The sequence below is a fragment of the Choloepus didactylus genome, chromosome 23 (assembly GCF_015220235.1).
Source record: "Choloepus didactylus isolate mChoDid1 chromosome 23, mChoDid1.pri, whole genome shotgun sequence".
Lineage (NCBI taxonomy): Eukaryota > Metazoa > Chordata > Mammalia > Pilosa > Megalonychidae > Choloepus > Choloepus didactylus.
Genome location: NC_051329.1, coordinates 29,160,339 through 29,180,263, shown reverse-complemented (window position 1 = coordinate 29,180,263; position 19,925 = coordinate 29,160,339). Strand labels below are relative to the sequence as shown.

At 38.5% G+C, this 19,925-nt stretch overlaps 1 protein-coding gene across 6 annotated transcripts in view; it reads left to right on the top strand.

Moving 5' to 3' along the window:
• Window positions 1–19,925, top strand: part of EIF4ENIF1 (eukaryotic translation initiation factor 4E nuclear import factor 1) — an 82,443-nt gene that overhangs the window by 53,462 nt on the left and 9,056 nt on the right. For all 6 annotated transcript variants that reach the window (XM_037817152.1, XM_037817149.1, XM_037817150.1 and 3 more), the window contains 6 exons: window positions 564–739; window positions 14,380–14,515; window positions 14,723–14,902; window positions 15,675–15,907; window positions 18,844–18,915; window positions 19,380–19,563. In XM_037817152.1, the coding sequence (XP_037673080.1) occupies window positions 564–739; window positions 14,380–14,515; window positions 14,723–14,902; window positions 15,675–15,907; window positions 18,844–18,915; window positions 19,380–19,563 (981 nt within the window). The remainder of the gene's footprint in view (window positions 1–563; window positions 740–14,379; window positions 14,516–14,722; window positions 14,903–15,674; window positions 15,908–18,843; window positions 18,916–19,379; window positions 19,564–19,925) is intronic.

The window sequence follows — 19,925 nt, the reverse complement described above, 5'->3', positions numbered from 1 at the left end:
CAGCGATTAATCTTGCTGGGTGGGGCAGGGTAGGCTTCCCAGGGGAGATGACATTTGAGCTTTGCCTTGAAGGATGATCTACAACTGACATGCAGGCAAATGAAAACTGCATTCATGCCAGGTTTCCCATAAATATATTAGGTTGGCAAACCCAACCTTAAAGCTCTGGTGGTACAGATGTGTGGTCAAAGGCAGAGCCAAATAAATTTGGTTCCATTTTTGAGTTGTAAGGGTCCTGAAAAGACTATCTTTTTCAAAAAAAAAAATATATTTTTCCATTGGAAGAAGAAGCCACTACACTATGGAAAACTTGTGGGGAATGGGAGAGACCCTAACCCTTTCCCCATAAAGTCAGTGTTCTGGCTTGGTAAGGCTTTTCTCCTTCTCTAGTTCCCGTGAGAGGGGGACTATTTACTGTTGCAAGTGCTATACCTGCACAAGAAGTCTGCTCTTAAAGTTGTCTGTATTTTCTTCTGCATGTGTGTTGATGGTTAAAGGCTGCAGAGTGTACTGGAGCAGATGGCTTGATCAGACTGTTTTTTTTGTCCTGGTTTTGCTTTCAGGCATAGTCGAGTGCAATGGAGGAGTGGCCGAAGAGGATGAGGTGGAGGTCATCCTGGCACAGGAGCCTGCTGCTGATCAGGAAGTGCCAAGGGACACTGTTGTGCCTGAGCAGTCCCCAGGAGAATTTGACTTTAATGAGTTCTTTAACCTTGATAAGGTGCCATGCTTGGCTTCGGTGAGTGTAGAGGCACATGGTTGGAGCTACTTTATGTTTAAATTTGACCTGAGTCTTTAAGTGTTGTTTGGGTAGATGCTCTGGGGGGTTTGTCTTTTCTTTTTTTTTTTTTTTTTTTTTTTGGCATTTATTCTTATATTATTGTTTTAATTTTTGTTGGCTTTTTTTGAGAGGCACTTGACTAAGTGAGATTTCTGTACCAGTTAACTCTTTTTCCCAGGTTGGTGGCATTAAACTAAAAATTCTTCAGACATTTAAGAGCATTGTCTACTTTTTTATTTGAAGTAGTTGGGTATTCGTTGTAAACACTTACTGTGGAGATGGCTTATTATAATCAGTGATTCTGTCGTGCTGACCTGCATTACTTGGATAAGGCTGCCTGGCTAGGTAGTATCTTTTGTGATGTGATGGTTCCAAAAACCATTAGTGAAAAGGAACTTGGGATACTCTCAGTGCTGCTGTTTAACTCGTGAAGTCTAGTCTTGATCTTTAAAGTAGCAATAGTAAGCCATCCCCAATTCTTCCCTTTCTACTTGTGCTTGCTGTTACCCTCTTCTGCCATTTAGGGATTCGCATATCCTTACCAAATTTTTGGAGGAGAGGTATAAACTGTGGCCTGTGCCCATAGAAATGAGATTTTCTGTGGTTGCTGAAAGTGTGCATAAAATTTCTTAAATATAATTTTAAAAAATTTGACCAAAAAATCTGTAAGCTCCAGATGTCCCAGTTATATAAAGCAACACCAAATATAGCAAGTGAGTTTCGCCAGTCCCTTAGTATCAGTGGTTCATGGAATTTGACTTTACTGCTTAACCATCCCTGCTCCTTGTTAGATTCCTACATGTACTGACAAAACTGGGCATTATAGAACAGGCATTGAATGGCCTGTCTCCTTTGTCACTTGCCTGCTCCCCAAAATATGGCCAGCCAGATAAGATGAGCAGCTACCACGTAGTACTGATAGTGCAGGGCCACAGATGAGTTCAGAATAGTACTTCTCATTCTCTATGGTGAGGAACCAAATTTTATGTCCAGTCCTTTGAGAACCAATACTCTAGTGAAGTACAAATGTTGCAGCAATGCCAAATTGCTATATAAGTTTCTAAACATTTCTGAACTGATCTCGATGTGGACCAGCAGGGTATGAGAACACACTTGTCTGTAGTACTGTTGGGGAGGATGTGGCATGTGACAACTGTCTGCTTTTTGTTCCTAAACTTCTAGTTGAGATCTGAGTATGGTTTCTGAAACAGCAACTTTACTTGTAAATCTCCTAGCCAGATACCTCACTTGGAGTCACGTAGCCAATTGTCCTTTGATTCACTCCAAGTAAAAGGGTCCCATCCAGATGTTAGCTTAATTTATTTGATGTAAAACTAAGTGGTCCCCTCAAATTCTTGACCTTTGAGGGCACAGTTTTTTCTGTTTTTTTTTTTCATCCTAATAGTGTTCAGTGACACTTTTTTGCATTTTCTTAGAACAATTAGAGAAATTTTATTATACAAAGTTTTCACAATGCAGGGTTCAAAATTTAGAGGCCTGTACTTGGCTACAAATGTAAGCACCCATGAAACTCACCTGTGTGCCTAGGCAGAGGAAGAATCCACTTCTAATTCAAACTAAATACTAAACCTAACCTTTTGTTTGTTTGTTCAGATTTCCCTGATTGTTTTTTTTTAACTTTATCAAAAAATTAAAGAAAATTTTTTCAAACAAAACAGAAAAAGGAATAAGAAAAACAAATAACCTAAAATAACTACATTGCTTCCAACGTGTTCCTACCATACCCTGAGAAAATTAACAAACCATAGTCATTCCTGAGCATTCCCATAAAATTAAGATTACCCTCCATAATTTATCTGTTCTTATTAGATTATCGTTGCCCCTTCATTATCTCTAGGTCCCCTACGTTCTACAATATAAAACACTTATTTTACATTTTTCACTGAGTTCACATTAGTGGTTATATCTCTCTTTTGGTGTCTGGCTTATTTCATGAGCATTATGTCTTCAAGGTTCATCCATGTTGTCATTGTTTCACAACCACGTTCCTTCTTACTGCCATGTAGTATTCCATCATGTGTATATACCACATTTTGTTTATCCACTCATCTGTTGAAGGACATTTGGATTGTTTCCATCTCTTGGCAATTGTGAGTAATGCCTCTATGAATTTCACTTCTTGGTATATACCCAGAATATCTGAAAGCAGTGACATGAACAGATATTTGCACACTGATATTAGAATGTTTTTAGCAATTCCAGGCATCTTTCCCTTCCAGATAATTTTGATAACTAGCCTTTCCAAGTCTGCAAAGTAAGTTGTTGGCATTTTGATTGGAATTGCATTGAATCTGTAGACGAATTTGGGTAGAATTGACATCTTAATGACATTTAGCCTTCCTATCCATAAACATGGAATATTTTCCCATCTGTTTAGATCCCCTTCTGTTTCTTTTAGTGTAGTTATGTAATTCTCTATGTATAGGTCTTTTACATCCTTGATTACATTTGTTCCTAGGTACTTGATTTTTTTTGCTATTGAGAATGGAATCTTTTTCTTGAGTGTCTTCAGTTAGGTCATTTCTAGTGTACGGGAACATTGCTGACTTATGTGCATTAATCTTTTCTCCTGCTACTTTGCTAAATTTGTTTATTAGCTCAAGTAGCTGTGTCGTCAGTCTCTCAGGGTTTTCCAAATAAAAGATCATATCACCTGCAAATAATGACAGTTTTACTTCTTCCTTTCCGATCTGGATTCCTTTTCTTTCTTTGTCTTTTCGGATTGCTCTGGCTAGCACTTCTAGCACAATGTTGAATAACAGTGGTGACAGTGGGCATCCTTGTCTCGTTCCTGATCTTAGAGGGAAGGCTTTTAGTCTCTCGCCATTGAGTACTATGCTGGCTGTGAGTTTTTCATCTATGCCCTTTTTCATACTGAGGAAGTTTCCTTCAATTCCTACGTTATGAAGTGTTTTTATCGAAAAAAGGATGCTGGATTTTGTTGAATGCCTTTTCAACATCTCTTGAGATGATCATTTGATTTTTCCCTTTTGATTGATTTATGTGTTGTATTACATTGATTTTATGTTGAACCATCTTTGCATGCCTGGAATGAACCCCACTTGGTCATCATGTATGATTTTTTTAATGTGTCTTTGGATTCGATTTGCAATTATTTTCTTGAGAATTTTTGCGTCTATATTCATGAGGGAGTTTGGCCGGTAGTTTTCCTTTCTTGTAGCCTATTTACCTGGTTTTGGTATTAGAGCGATGTTAGCTTCATAAATGAGTTAGGTAGTGTTCCATTTTCTTCCATTTTTTTTAAAGAGTTTAGGTAAGATTGGTGTCAGTTCTTTTTAGAATGTTTCATAGGATTCCCCTGTGAAGCCATCTGGTCCTGGGCATTTATTTGTGGGAAGCTTTTTGATGACTGATTGGATCTCTTTCTTTGTGATTGGTTTGTTGAGGTCTTCTGTTTCTTCTCTGACAGTCTAGATTGTTTGTGTGTTTCCAAGAAATTGTTGATCTCCTCTACATTATCTTGTTTCTTGGTGTACAGTTGTTCATAGTATCCTCTTATAATTTTTTTAATTTCCACAGGATCCACAGTAATGTCCCATCTCTCATTTATTATTTTGTTTATTTGGGCTTTCTCTCTTTTTGATTTTGTCAGTATAGCTAGGGGTTTGTCAATCTTGTTGATCTTCTCAGAGAACCAATTTGGTTTTATTTATTCTTTCTATTGTTTTTTTGTTCTCTATATCATTTATTTCTGCTTTAATCCTTGTTATTTCTTTTTTTCTACTTGGTTTAGGATTAGTTTGCTGTTTATTTTCTAGCTTCTTCAGTTATTCCATTAGTTCTTTGGTTTTAGCTCTTTCTTCCTTTTTAATGTGTTCATGTAGAGCTGTAAATTTCCCCCCTCAGTACCGTCTTCACTGCATCCCATAAATTTTTTTTTTCAATTGAGATTGTTCACAAACCATACAATTATCCAGAGATCCAAAGTGCACAGTTGCCCATGGTACCATCATACAGCTGTGCATCCATCACCACAATTATTTTTTTTTTTCAATTGTAGAACATTTTCATTACTCCAGAAAAGAAAGAAAGACAAAAAAAGGAAACTCAAATCCTCCCATACCCCTAACCACCCTTCCCCTCTGTTATTGATTCATAGTTTTGGTATAGTATGTTTGTTACTGTTGAGGAAAGAATGTTAAAATACTACTAACTATAGTATATAGTTTGCAATAGGTATATATTTTTTCCTATTTGCCCCTCTATTATTAACTTCTAGCTATAGTGTCATACATTTGTTCTAGTTCACGAGAAAGACTTCTCATATTTGTATAGTTAATCACAGACATTGTCCACCACAGGATTCACTGTTTTGTACATTCCCATCTTTTAACCTCCAGCTTTCCTTCTGGTGACATGCATGACTCTGAGCTTACCCTTTCTACCTTCACACACCATTCAGCACTGTTATTCTCACAACATGCTACCATCACCTCTGCCTATTTCCAAACATTTGAGTTGACCCTAACTGAAATTCTGCTCATAATAAGCATCTGCTCCCCATTGTTTAGCCTTGTTCTATATCCTGGTAACTTATATTTCATGTCTATGAGTTTCCTTATTATAATTAGCTCTTATCAGTGAGACCCTGCAATATTTGTCCTTATGTGTCTGTCTTATTTCACTCAATATAGTGGCCTCAGGGTTTCTTCATCAACCCATTATTTTTAAGATGGTTTTGTTCACATACCATACATTCCATCGTAAGTAAACAATCATTGGTTCTCTGTATAGTCACGTATTTATGTATTCAGCACCATTGCCACTATCTATATAAGGACATCTCCATTTCTTCCACAAAGGAGGAGGAAGAGTCAAAGAAGGTAGAGGGACAAAATAAAAAAGAGAGAGGAAAAATAAAAAACATGACAGCTAGAAAGCAACAAAAGGAAAGATAGCATTAAATTTAAGTAGAATAGAGTCAGACAACATCACCAATGCCAGGAGTCCCATACCCTTCCCCTGTCCCTCACCCCCCCATATGCATTTAGCTTTGGTATATTGCCTTTGTCATATTAAAGGAAGCATAATACAATGTTTCTATTAATTATAGTCTCTCGTTTGCATTGATTGCATTTCCCCCCCAATCCCACCCTATTTTTAACATCTTGCAATGCTGACATTCATTTGATCTACCTCATGTAAAAACATATTTGTACCTTTCAATACGATCGTTGAGCACCCTAGGTTTCACTGAGTTATACAGTCCCAGTCTTTATCTTTCCTCTTTCATTCTGGTGTCCCACATGGTCCTAACCTTCCTCTTTAAACCTGCTCACAGTCATCTTTGTTTAGTGTACTTACATTGCTGTGCTACTCTCTCCCAAAATTGTTTTCCAAACCTCTCACTCCTGTCTTTTCCTTTGTCTGCAGTGCCTCCTTTAGTGTTTCTTGTAGAGCAGGTATCTTGTTCACAAACTCTGTCATTGTCTGTTTGTCAGAGAATATTTTAAGCTCTCCCTCATATTTGAAGGACAGTTTTGCTGGATATGGGATCCTTGGTTGTTGGTTTTTCTCTTTCAGTATCTTAAATATATCACCCCACTTCCTTCTTGCCTCCATGGTGTCTACTGAGAAATCCACACATAGTCTTATCAAGCTTCCTTTGTATGTGATGGATCGGTTTTCTCTTGCTGCTCTCAGGATTCTCTTTTCATCTTTGACATTTGATAATCTGATTATTAAGTGTCTTGGCATAGGCCTATTCAGATCTATTCTGTTTGGGGTATGCTGTGCTTCTTGCATCCATAATTTTATGTCTTTCATAGGAGATGGAAACTTTTCATTGATTATTTCCTCTATTATTGCTTCTGCCCCTTTTCCCTTCTCTTCTCCTTCTCAGACACCAGTGACACATACATTCCTGCTTTTCATTTTGTCCTTAAGTTCCCGGAGACATTGCTCGTATTTTTCCATTCTTCTATCTGTTCTTTTGTGTGTTGATTTTCAGGTGCTTTGTTCTCCAGTTCCTGAGTGTTTTCCTCTGCCTCTTGAGGTCTGCTGTTATATATTTCCATTGTGTCTTTCATCTCTTGTGTTGTGCCTTTCATTTCCATAGATTCTGCCAGTTTTTTTGAACTCTCGATTTCTGCTTTATGTACGCTCAGTGTTTTCATTATATGCTTCATCTCTTTTGTCATATCTTCCCTAAAATTTGTGAATTGATTTAGTATTAGTTGTTTCAATTCCTGTATCTCAGTTGAAGTGTAAATTTGTTCCTTTGACTGGACCATAACTTCATTTTTCTTAGTGTAGGTTGTAGTTTTCTATTGTCTAGGCATCTGGTTTCCTTGGTTACACCAGTCAGGTTTTCCCAGACCAGAATGGGCTCAGGTCTTGGAAGGAGGGAATAGTATCCTGTTTCCCTGAGGGTAAGATTGGTATACCCTGTGAGGCCTCAAGTCACTGTGCTTTTCCGCCCAGCAGGTGGCGTGTGTCAGCCTGTAGCTCCAGACTGGTGTAAGGAGGTGTGGCCCATGGCTGTTTTCTCCCAGTCTCTGGTGTCTGGTTCTGAATGGAGGGCAGGTAGTAGAGCTGGGCCCCACCGTTTTTCTCTTAGGGAAGATAATCCCCCTAGGGAGAGGTCATTAGCATTTGAATAGTCTCTGCCTGTGCTGTCTCCACTCTTGTCTGGGTCAAAACACTGGGAACTGAAAATGGCTGAGGTTTTCTCTGCTGAGCCAAAAAAGGGACTGAAAGCCCCCTACAGGGCCAGTCCACCCCCCACCCCCCCACCCCCACTCTCCAACATCAGTCATCACCAAAAGCCTCTGTGTGCTTCTTAGGGATTCGTATCTTTTATTGAGCAGTCCGTGCTTGTTAATTAAAACCCCAGTTGGAGCTCACCTGAGCTATATTTGCTTGCTGGGAGAGTGCTGCTCTCGAGCACTGTAAGGCTTTGCCTTTCGGGCCGTGGGGACAGGGGGCTCCTGGCTTGGATCTGCAGTTTTTTATTTCCAGATTTTATGCTGCAATCTCGGGCATTCCTCCTAGTTCAGGCTGATATGTGATGAGTGGACTGTCACATTTGTCCCCCTGCAGTTATTCCAGATTATTTGCTAGTTGTTCCTGGTTGTTTATTAGTTGTTCCAGGGGGACAAACTAGCTTCCATTCCTCTGCTGCCATCTTCCATATCATCCCATAAGTTTTGATATGTTGTGTTCTTGTTTTCATTCATCGCTAGATATTTTGCAGTTTCTCTTGCAATTTCGTCTTTAACCCACTGTTTAGGAGTGTGTTGTTTAACCTCCATATTTTTGTGAATGTTCTAGATCTTTGGTTGTTGACTTCTAGTTGTATTTCATTGTGATCAAAGACTGTGGTTTGAATAATTTCACTCATTTTAAATTATTGAGGCTTGTTTTATGCCCCACCATATGATCTATCCTGGAGAAAGTTCCATAAGCACTAGAGAAGAATGTATATCCTGGTGATTTGGGATGTAATTCTCTATATGTCTGTTAAGTCATATTCATTTATCACATTGTTTAGGTCTTCAATTTCCTTATTGGTCCTCTGGGTGATCTATCTATAGGAGAGAGTGATGTATTAAAGTCTCCCACAATTATTATGGAAACATCTATCGCTTCCTTCAGTTTTGTCAGTTTGTCTCATGTACTTTGGGGCACCTTGATTGGGTGCATAGACATTTATGATTGTTATTTCTTCTTGCTGAATTGTCCCTTTTATTAGTATGTAGTGTCCTTCTTTGTCTTGTATGACATCCTTGCATTTAAAGTCTATTTTATCTGATATTAATATTGTTTTCTTTTGGCTGTAGCTTGCATAGAATATTTTTTTCCATCTTTTCACTTTCAATTTCTTTGTGTCTCTGTGTCTAAGATGAGTCTCTTGTAAGCAGCATATTGATGGTTCATATTTTTAATCCATTCTGCCAATCTATATCTTTTAATTGGGGAGTTAAATCCATTCACATTCAATGTTATTACTGTGAAGGCAGTTCTTGAATCAGCCATCGTATCCTTTGGTTTTTATTTGTCAGATGTATTTTTCCCTCTCTGTCTTTATCTCCTTTAACATACCCTTACTAAAACTCTTTAGTTCTGGGCCCTTTTCCAGACCTCTCTCTCCTTTCTTTTTTTTCTCAGCCGGTAGGGCTCCCTTTAGTATTTCTTGTAGGACAGGTCTCTTGTTAGCAAATTCTCTCAGTACTTGTGTGTCTGTGAAAATTTTAAGCTCTTGAAGGAGAACTTTGCTGGATAAAGAATTCTTGGTTCGCAATTTTTCTCTTTCAGAATTTTAAATATGTCATAGCACTGCCTTCTCGCCTCCATGGTGGCCACTAAGTAGTCACTATTTCTTATGTTATTTCCCTTGTATGTGCTGAATTCCTTCTCCTGCTGCTTTCAAAAGTTGTTCCTTCTCTTCAGCATTTGACAATCTGATCAGAATATGTCTCGAAGTGGGTTTATTTGGATTTATTCTATTTGCAGTTTGTTGGGCATCTATGATTTGCGTATTTATGTTTAGAATGGTTGGGAAGTTTTCCCCAGCAATGTCTCTTCCTAGTCCTTTACCCTTCTCTTCCTCTTCTGGAACTCCAATGATTCTTGTATGTTTGTACAGGCTTCATGTTGTCCATCATTTCCCTGAGATCCATTTCAAATTTTTTTATTTTTTTCACCATTCGTTCTTTTGTGCATTCACTTTCCAACACACTGCCTTCGAGTTCACTTATTCGTCCCTCTTCTTTAAATCTGGTGTTATGTGTCTCAAGAATCTTTTTAAGTTGAACAACACTTTCTTTTATTTCCATAAGATCCCCTATTTTTTTATTTACTCTTGAAAATTCCTCTTTATGCCCTTCTAGGGTCTTCTTCATGTCCTTTATATTCTGAACCATGATATTAGTGCTTGTGATTACTTATTTGATTAATTGCTCCAAGTTCTCTGTCTCCTCTGGTTTTTTAATTTGGGCATTTGGGTTATCCATATCTTGTGGTTTCTTCATATGCTTTATAATATTCTGTTGTTTTTGGCCTCTTGGCATTTGTTTATCTTGATAGGGTTCTTTTAGGATATGCAGGCTTATTTGAACAATTATTTATAATTTGACAGAGCTACAGCTTGGTGAAGTACACGTTCCCTGACTTACCAGCAGATGGTGCTCCCAAGCCACCTCTTACCTTCAAGCCAGGTCTTCCCAACTTTGTCTGTGTACCGAGTGGGGGCCCAAACCATGTGGAGGTCCAGTCAGTGCACCAATTTTCCATGTACAGTGGGGGCTGACAGCCCTGTGGGTAGGGGGTGTGCCCTGTGCAGTTTGGCAGGAAGACAGCTCTAAGACGCAGTACTCCCAGCCATTCCCGGGGTTGTGGCACACATCTAACCCTTCAGCTCAGATTCGCCACAGTCCCTCTCAGCTTGTGGGCCCACAAGTCCCTGGGATTGATATAGGGTTCCTGGCACTTCTGTGCAGCACCCCTGCCTCTAGAGTGTGCACACCACAGGCTTCCGCAGAGGAGGAATGTACACCTTCACAAGCCAGTCGAATTCTGAATTCCCTCAGGGAAGCTCTTGGCCGCAGCACCGCGAAGGGGTTTCTCCCGGCCAGCTGCAAAGATGGCTTCTCGGGGCATGGAAACTACCTGCTTCCATGATCGTCCGCCTCCTGCAGTGGCCCGTCCCAGGCATAGGGGCTCTTAGTTGTGATGTGCAAAGTGTTATCACACACACCAGATACTGAGGTGGGTGCCCGGGGCGTGGAAGGTACTTCCCACTGCGCTCTACTACGGGACAGGCTGCTGGTTCCCCAGTGGTTTTCCGGGTCTTTCACTGACCTGCCTCCAAACACAGTCTCTTGCTTTCTCCCCCCTGCCTCCAAACACAGTCTCTTGCTTTCTCCCCACCACACTACACTGCGACTCCCGCTGCCATTTCCCCAGCAGCATTCCAGACCGAACATTCACACGTCTCCAAACACAGTCTCTCAGTTTCTCCATGTACTCAGTCACTGTGGGTTAGAAATCCCTGTCCAGCTGGTGGAACCCTGGAACCGCTATTCTGGAGCACTTTGTTTTATCTAGTGTTTTTCACGGAGGAGAATTTTGCTCTGTCTCTCCTAATTTGCCATCTTGGATCACACGCCTCCCTCCATTCTTTTAATAATGATAGCTAACATGTGCATACATTGCTTGTTGTTTCTAGCAGTTCTAAGGACTTTAAACCCTCTGAGAACATTTGATAATGTATGGATTTTCTCATGAGTATAATAAACCATTTAATACTTACAGAAACCTTATGAGAGATACCATTTCTGTTTCCATTTTACAGGTGAGGAAACAGGCACAGACAGTTTAGTTAACTTGCCCATAGACACACAGCTAGTAAGTGATAGGAACTGAATTCTAATTTATGCACTGTCAGTTAAGTCTCTATTCTTAACCACAACTATACTGCCTCTGAAGCATAAAAGGGAGGAACAAGAACTTAGCACCACCCTATTCTTTGATCTGCTTCCCAACCAAAACTTCGCCAAGACTGAGCAATAGACAATAGGACAGGAAGTCTGTCTTTGTGTTTTTCGTGTAGGTGCGCTGCTCACTGAGGGGTATTTTCTGTAGCAGGTTCACTAAAAAGCAAAACAGGAATCAGTAAAAACATTGTGCTAAATGACCAGCTGAACTCTGATACTCAGAAAATGACCAACTAGGAAAAATAAGTAAGAAAGGTTATATAGAATTTGAATGTCAATTAAATTAAGTGTGTGTAAAGTGCTTAAAACAGTACCTGCCACTTCATAAACTCTACAAATGCTAGATAGTAATGGATACAAATTGAGCTTTATATCCAAACTGAGAATATGCTTTCTTTTATATATAAATCTTGACCACATACTAGGCCACAAGGGAAATTTCAAGTAATGCTCTCATTCATGTCATTCAGAAATATTTATCAAGTAACTCTAGCTTCTGGGCAGTGTTTTAGGAATTGAGCTTATAGTAGTGAACAAAAAGTTCCTGCCCTTGTAGAACGAAGTAAGAGGAGACGGTGAAAAAAATAAGTAAATATGTACACTACAGTCACTGGCATTGAAATACATTAGAAATTGACAGAAGTTGACAAAAAATAAAAATCCATACAAATGGAATATTTTAGTCACATGTAAATAATTTCAATTAAAGATGTAATTAAAAATGTTTATTTTATATATGATACAGCTCTTAAAATGATGCCAAGCACATATCATGTGCTTTTAACTATGTTAAATGAAGAAAAAGGAAATAAAAATAGAAATCCTAAACTATTTAAAGTAACATGACATAGAAAAACCTTGATGATATACGCAAAAGTACTCTCAGTAGAAAATGTATAGCCTTAAATGCATTCATTAAAAAGAAAAAGAAAAAAGAAACCAGTAAACTAGAATGAAACAAATACAAAAATAGAGGAGTTTCTGTAAAAGTGGAAAAATATAATTATAGCAATGTAGTACACACAAAAGAAGCAAACACTGACCAATATAATGTAGTAATTTTCAAAGAGCAAAAATATTTCAATATCTATTTGATCAGAATAAGAATATGAGACTATGATTTGTCTAAGGCACCTTTGTTTGAAAGATCAGAGTAATAGTCATGTAACACTTTACCTTAAGAATAGTAAAACTGTATTATAGAAAGGGTAACTGAAATACATCAGCAGAAAGTTCATAGGCTTCTCTTTGTCAGCAGATAGCTCACAGGGTGTAGCTGAGGATGGGCAAGAAGACAGAGCGACAAGTCCTACTGTTGATTCCCTGTACCATGGGGTAGGGGGCGGAGGCATTGCAGCTAATGGGTCCCGGCTTGCTCTGTTGTAAAAATCCACTTAGGATTCTTTTCAGGTTCAAAGTGCTTTAGTTTCTTGAAATTGGCATTTCCACTGAATGTGTGCAAAATTAACTTTGTTTCTACTCCTTTAACTATACTTATGCTATAAAATACCCTTTGCTTCACTACCAGAAGGCATATTGGTCACTGATCAAAATATGGAAATGACTTTCCTTAAACATACTGTCGCATCTTTAGAACTTGTCCAGATCCTTTATATACTTGTGTCCTTTTCTTTTTCGTGTTCCTTTTCTGTGCCTTCTGACATTTTTTCCTATACAGCATGATCAGAGGAAATAAAACTGGTTAAAATGCAAAGCCATCATTTTTACTGTTTGTAAAATTTCAAACTTTTTAAATATTGGAATATTTAATAGCTTTTGCTAATAGTTATTTGTTTTATAATTCCTCTTTATCACTAAGGAGGTTGTGTTTTGGGTACAGTCCCCAATTTTTTCACAGTGAAATAGCCCTTGTAATGTTTTTCTTATACTTTATTCCAAAATTAATGCCCTTAAGGTCAGCATTATTTAAGGTATGAGAGTATACAAGTGGAATGTGTTTCAGACTGTCTGAATTAGGAGCATGTGTTAAAGAGAAGTATTTTGTGGCTCAGTTTGGGTTATGAAAAATTATTGTAGGTAGGAACAAAAGACCAAGTCTAACTTTTCCCTTTGAACTAGGACTGAAAACTGTGGATTCCACACTTCAGATATATCAAAGTAATTGTCATCCATGTACCAGCTTTTGGAAAAATGTTTTCTGTTTATCAGTGGTATAGAAGTGAAAATCTAAAGCCTTCTTCCAAGGCTCAGGATGGATTGACATTTGCTTTATCTTGCCAGTTTTTTTGTCTGTGTTTTTTGTTTTGTTTGTCTTGCCAGTTTGTATATTTAACTGGATTTATGATAGGGTAGACCTGAAAACTCATATTTTAAAAAATGATTAAAGTCTAGTTTTTAAGAAGATTGGTAATAGAGATTACTATCATGAGATAATATTGAAGAAATTATTTCTGATTTAGTGCTTTGTTAACCCTTATTAAACTGAGAACTTGGCTAACAAATGGAGGTTGGATTTAAAAGAAAACAAACAACTGAAATTCTCCATTAATTTCAAACAGAAATTAGAGTTTAGTTAAAAGTTCATCTTTCACATTCTGACACTTTCTAAATATGACTTGGAATTATGATCTTTATGAACTCTACTTACTAGTTTTTGGCTTCTGGAATGGTCTGGATTGAATTTCATGATGTTCATTACAACCTTGAGACCACCAAGTTTGAAGCAAGGATTCTCTTTCATCAGCTTTCCATACTTGATATTTAGTTGGAGGCCACTCATCAGCTTGGCAACAGAATGCTTCACTCTGGTGCCAGTTTTGATTTTGGAACTGTGTTCTCTGAGAACATTTGGTAGTGTGTGGATTTTCTAGTGAGACAAATGACAGAAAACTAGAACACTATTGGTGGTATAGAAGCTTTACTTTCTATGATTATACACAGTTATGGGTTATGCCCAAGTTTGGGTTACTCAGAAATGACCCAGAAGGGGAAGAAAAGTAAATTAAAAAATTTTCAAAATCCTAAGTTCTGAGGGTGTTACCTTCAGGTCAGCAGCATCAAAGGAAGTTTCCAAGTAAGTGATCCTTTCTTAAAAGTTGAACTTTCTTGTCCTTTTCACTTGGAAACTATCATCTTAGCTCCTTTTATCTTTCTCTTTAGATGATAGAAGATGTTTTGGGAGAAGGGTCAGTCTCTGCCAGTCGGTTCAGTAGGTGGTTCTCTAACCCGAGCCGATCAGGAAGCCGGTCCAGCAGTCTTGGGTCAACACCACATGAAGAACTGGAGAGACTTGCAGGTAAATTGATATCAGATTCTGACCTTGAGTGTAGATTCGAACTCTCTCTGACGGTTCTTTCTGTCTTCATTAGGCAGGAGTCCATTAGGGGCAAAAGATCTCTAGATACCGAGAAGCTTTTGTGTCCTTTTAATACTGATGAAGATCACTCTCTGTACTATATTGGGACCAGTTAATTGAGAATATGTTTGTTATTTGCCTTATAAGGTCTGGAGCAAGCCATCCTCTCTCCTGGACAGAACTCAGGAAATTATTTTGCTCCTATACCATTGGAAGACCATGCTGAAAATAAAGTGGATATTTTAGAAATGCTACAGAAAGCCAAAGTGGACTTAAAACCTCTTCTCTCCAGCCTTTCTGCAAATAAAGAAAAACTTAAAGAAAGCTGTAAGTGTTTATAAGATTATGTTGTAGGTATTCAAAAGAGTTTAGATGCTTAGCCTTAAGGCAGTTGGTTCTAACATTTTGTTTCATCAGAAGTCACATTTATGGTGGGTTTTATGTTCTTCCAAAAAAAAAGCCTCATTTTCCAAATACCGCCTTTCTCTAATAGTCATTGTGTTTATGATAAGAATCTTTCTTACGAGTTCTAATTATTACCCTGAAACCTGATTGTAACACCCCAGTGAATGTTTTAGTCCTCCCAAGCATAACTTGTCAGCACCTCACACTTTGAGTCAGTCTGCCATGTTCTTGCTTAGGTTATAAGCCTACAACGTAAAAATTTAGCGATATAATAACCATAGTGCAGTTAGCAGTTTTGGTGATGTTTGGCTCTCTGAGATTCCTTCCCAGAGATCTTAGTGACAAGTTTCCAGAGGACTCATTACAAGATGTCCCCCTGCAGGATGCATAGCAGGATCTCGTCAAGTCTAAAGCACAGCACTCATGGTTGTGGTCCCCAGTTTCTAGCATCTAGCCAGCCATTTTAGGTTTAGTTCCGGCGCACTCTTGCTAGGCATACAGTCGTAGCTTTATTTCTGCTGAGCACCTAAGGTTTTTAACTGCCTGCACTTTGTCTATTTTTGTTGTCAGCGTTTTCTGACAGCCTCAGTTTAGCGGTGAAATAAGTTTTTCCATCTTGATCATCCTTGTAACCAAAGAGTTCCTACCATATATTCCTTTGCCTGCCTTCACCTGGACTTTTTCAACTTTACAGCGCATTCAGGAGTTGTGCTTTCAGTGGAAGAGGTGGAAGCAGGGCTCAAGGGCTTGAAGGTGGACCAACAAGTGAAGAATTCAACTCCTTTCATGGCAGAACACTTAGAGGAGACCTTGAGTGCTGTAACCAGCAATCGGCAGCTCAAAAAGGATGGAGATATGACTGCATTCAACAAGCTAGTGAGCACTATGAAGGCAAGTGGGACTTTGCCTTCACAGCCCAAAGTCAGCGTAAGTATTTGGCACAAACCCCCCACCTTTCCTCCTTTGCCTTCGTTCTATTCCACTTCCCACCATAATAAATGGATTTTTTAAAAAGGTATTCTGAGTAAGTTGGAAATTCTTTAATAGTACTTTTTAGTGGTGCTTTTGTGTGTTCTTTAATTACTGGTATGCTGTTTGTTACTAAAAAAAGAAGCAGGCTGTGGTTAATATGTGTGTACTGTGGATGACAGTACAGGCATACCTTTTTTTACTGCACTCTGCTTTATTGTGCTTCATGGATACTGCATTTTTTGCAAATTAAAAGTTTGTAGCAACCCTGTGTCGAGGTCTGTTGGCACCATTTTTCCAACAGCATGTGCTCACTTTGTGTCTCTGTGTCACATTTTAATTAAGGTACCTACATTTTTTTAAAAGACATAGTGCTGTTGCACACTTAATAGACTTATTACAGTATAGTACAGTACAAACATAATTTTTACATTCACTAGGAAACCAAAAAACTTGTGTGACTCTCTTTACTGCTGTTATCTGGAACCAACCTGCAATATCTCTGAGATATGCCTGTATAAAGATTGAAAGATTTGGGCATGCCTTTTTTTTTTTTTATCTTAAATCACTGCTTAAAAAAAATATAAAAATATCTTCGAAGTTTCTATAACTTGTGTTTTTACAGTGAAATCCTTTTTTTTTTTTTTTTCTTTTCACACCTTCTAATTACTCCCAGATACTTGGGATCACCTGCTTTCTTGATTAGGCAAGTGGCAGTCATAGTAATCATTTGTAAAGTAGTTAAGGCAACCTTTCAAGATAAATGTTTTCTATTAACTTACTAACGGAAAAAGCTGTGATTCCACACCTTTAAAACCTTCTTATGCATAAAGTTGAGTTATGAGGTAACTGAAACTGGCCTTTGACATCACAGTCACTGGTGTTGGTTCTCACCCAGTGGACCGTGTCTCAATATCGCTATCCAAAGTGATGATCCAAAGTGATGGGAGAAGCAGGGTAGATCTAAGTAATAAAAACATAAAGATAGACTTATTCTAGTTGTTAACTTATAATAAATTCACAAAATTGAGTTTTGCCTCTTTTTGCTCCTGACACCTTCTTGTCTGGGAGCCTGCGAGTTTATCTAAGGTGTGAACAGCCAAGGAAAGATAAATGATTTTGGCTTTCCTTATTTGTCCAGCAGTTAGTGATAGTAATTCCAACCTCGCTGGGTCAGAGAGAGACGCCATTATTTCTGGCAGTAGTACCAGAAAGGAGCTATCTCAGTTCTGAAATATATATCAAATACATAGACTTCTATGTGTCTGATCACATCATGGGAATGTTCTTATAAATTACTTAGAGTTATTTCCATACAAAGAACTATTAATACATATGTGTTCAAATGAGAACTAAAAAGGTTGTAAACTATCCTGTTCTCCTTTCTTATTACCTTTGTTTTGGTGAATGTGGTGGGCTGACTGGCAAGCAGGGATATAGGTCAAATCTTTTAAGTAGCTTTTTTCCCACCCCAGTATGAGTGAGTAAAGAAATGGGAAGAGGAAAAGTAAGCAGTCTGTTACCTGACACATTTGAAGATTTTGTTCAGTATGATTCCAGGGTTTGATATTAATACAACTGACCCAGAGTTGTAAGGGTGGCTGTTTTGATGTTGGGAATTCAATGCTGTCAAGTAAAGCTGGTTTCATTTGAGAGAATGAGCCTGAAACACCTGCCTGAAGGGATGGATGGCATCATTCAAGTTGCTATGCAATTCAACCTAACCTAGGAAAGAAAGCAAAAAGGAAAGTAATAAGGTATACCAGGTGTTACCAAAAAATATTGCTAAATTTGCTTGTCTTTTTTTAAAGTAATGGTCTACTTCTGAAATCAAAGTCTTTAATTCCTACTACTCTGTGTTTTATGTATATTATTTCTGATCTGCCTACATCGATTTAGGTTCAGTCTCATTGCTTCATCCCCCAAATAGGACATGATGGTTCGATATAAACTCCATTTCCAATTGAATTGTAGACCCTTACATGTAGTAAGCCATGTAGTATAAATTTGCCTATTTGTTCTGGTCAGATGGAATTAAATGATTTTTGAGGAGATCTCCTATTATCATCTGCATTTAGTTTCACTACCAAAACCAATAAAAACCTTAGATGTCTTTGTCATGCCCAAGGACCTTTCTGTGGACCTTGGCAGCTCCATCTAATAGAAGGGAAGCTGTAACAGAGAAAGCACTTGAGGCAGAACTAAATGGACACATGGGTGTCCTTATGTGCAGGAAGTAATGCAAATTGGATGTGCAAAACGTAATTGCCACCACATTAAAAGAGCAAATAGAGGAGCATTTGAATTTTGCCTCGCATATCAGACCCATTTTGAAGCAGCTTGCTTAAAATGAACAAAGTTTAAATCCTCTGAAATACAAGAATTCTGTAACCAAACTTGGCATGTTGTTTAGACTTTAAGTACCATCTGTGGTCTGTAAATCTTGTTAAAGTAATGGGGAGCAAGGGTTGCCTCAGAAATTAAAGTGATCAAATTTCCTTTCTATAGCTTCTTACCAAATAAGTGCTCCTCTGTTTCACCATTTCCTTTCTCTCCTTTTGATCACAGAGAAATGAAAATAGGGTTACTTACCCCAGGGAAGAAAAGACCTTGTCTGATCTGCATTCAGAAGTGTGTTTATCTTTCTGAGGAACCACCAAACTGTCTTCCACGGTGCTTGCACCATTTTACATTCTTCTCATTCCCAGAAATTTGGGATTTGTGATACGAGAGTGAAACAAGTTGATCTGAATTAGTTTTCTGTGACTTGAACATCATTCTGCATTTAAATGTCATCTCCTTGGGGAGTTCTTAATTCTTTCTTGGGGTCCCCAATTAATCTAGAAGTTGATTATATAAAAAGGTTAAAACCAGTTTTCCTTTGACTTTTTTAGCGAAACCTTGAAAGCCATTTGATGCCCCCCGCTGAGATCCCAGGCCAGCCTGTCCCTAAGAACATCCTGCAGGTACTTCAAAATCTTATACTGAGGCCTCAGAGTTCTGAGGAGTACTCCTCTGAACTGGCTTTATGTTGTGGTCCAGTTTTGGGCTTTAGAGAATGATCCATGTTGCCTGGCAATGAAAGATGTGATGTCGCTGCTTGACATAGGTCTCTGTTGCTGTTTATCTCAATTGGGGGTAGCTAGAAAAGATGACAAAGTAAATCCTTAATTTCCAGCTTTCAGGTTTGCAATTTCTGTGGAACTCAAAAAGTATCCCCCCCAAAAAAAGTATCTAACCTGTATGTTGAGCACTAACTTAAAACAGTTGTTGCTAGCTAGCTGAACATTCAGAGAAATGTGTTGCATGTACACATGCCAAGTCCTTCAGCAAAGCATGACGGAGGCTCATCATTTGGCTTCCAAAAATTAATCCTTAATCCACAGCCTCCAACAAGGAAGTTCACAGGGATTTGTCTTTTTCACTTCAGGAACTTCTGGGTCCACCAGTCCAAAGACCTGCTTCTTCCAGTCTTCTGAGTGGCCTTGTGGGGGGCTTGGAGCCTACAGCATCTTTACTGGGCCAAAGAGCACCTTCTCCTCCCTTGTCACAGGTGTTTCAAACGCGAGCAGCCTCGGCAGACTACCTTCGCCCCAGAATACCATCACCACTTGGTAAATACACTTACGCAAAGATGTCTTCCCTCGCCTTGCATCATAGTTGCCTTCTTCTCCCTCCCCAGGCAAAGGGTTAGCCCCTAGAACTGGCAAACTCTTTTCTTGGCATCCTTGAAGAGTATAAAAAGAAATGTGTGAATTTATTATACTTTTTTCAGTGGGAAAGGAATAATATGGACAGTGGTTTATTATTCAGTTGTCCTACCAGGTGAATATTTTCATGTTAGTTTTTTTGTGTGTTTTTTTTTTTCCTTGAGATTAATCCAGATTGGATCCAGCTCTTTAGTCATCTTCATTTTGAGAAGTCAATCAAAAAATTAATTTGACTTCATAGGATTTTCCTTATTAGAGTAGAAGTC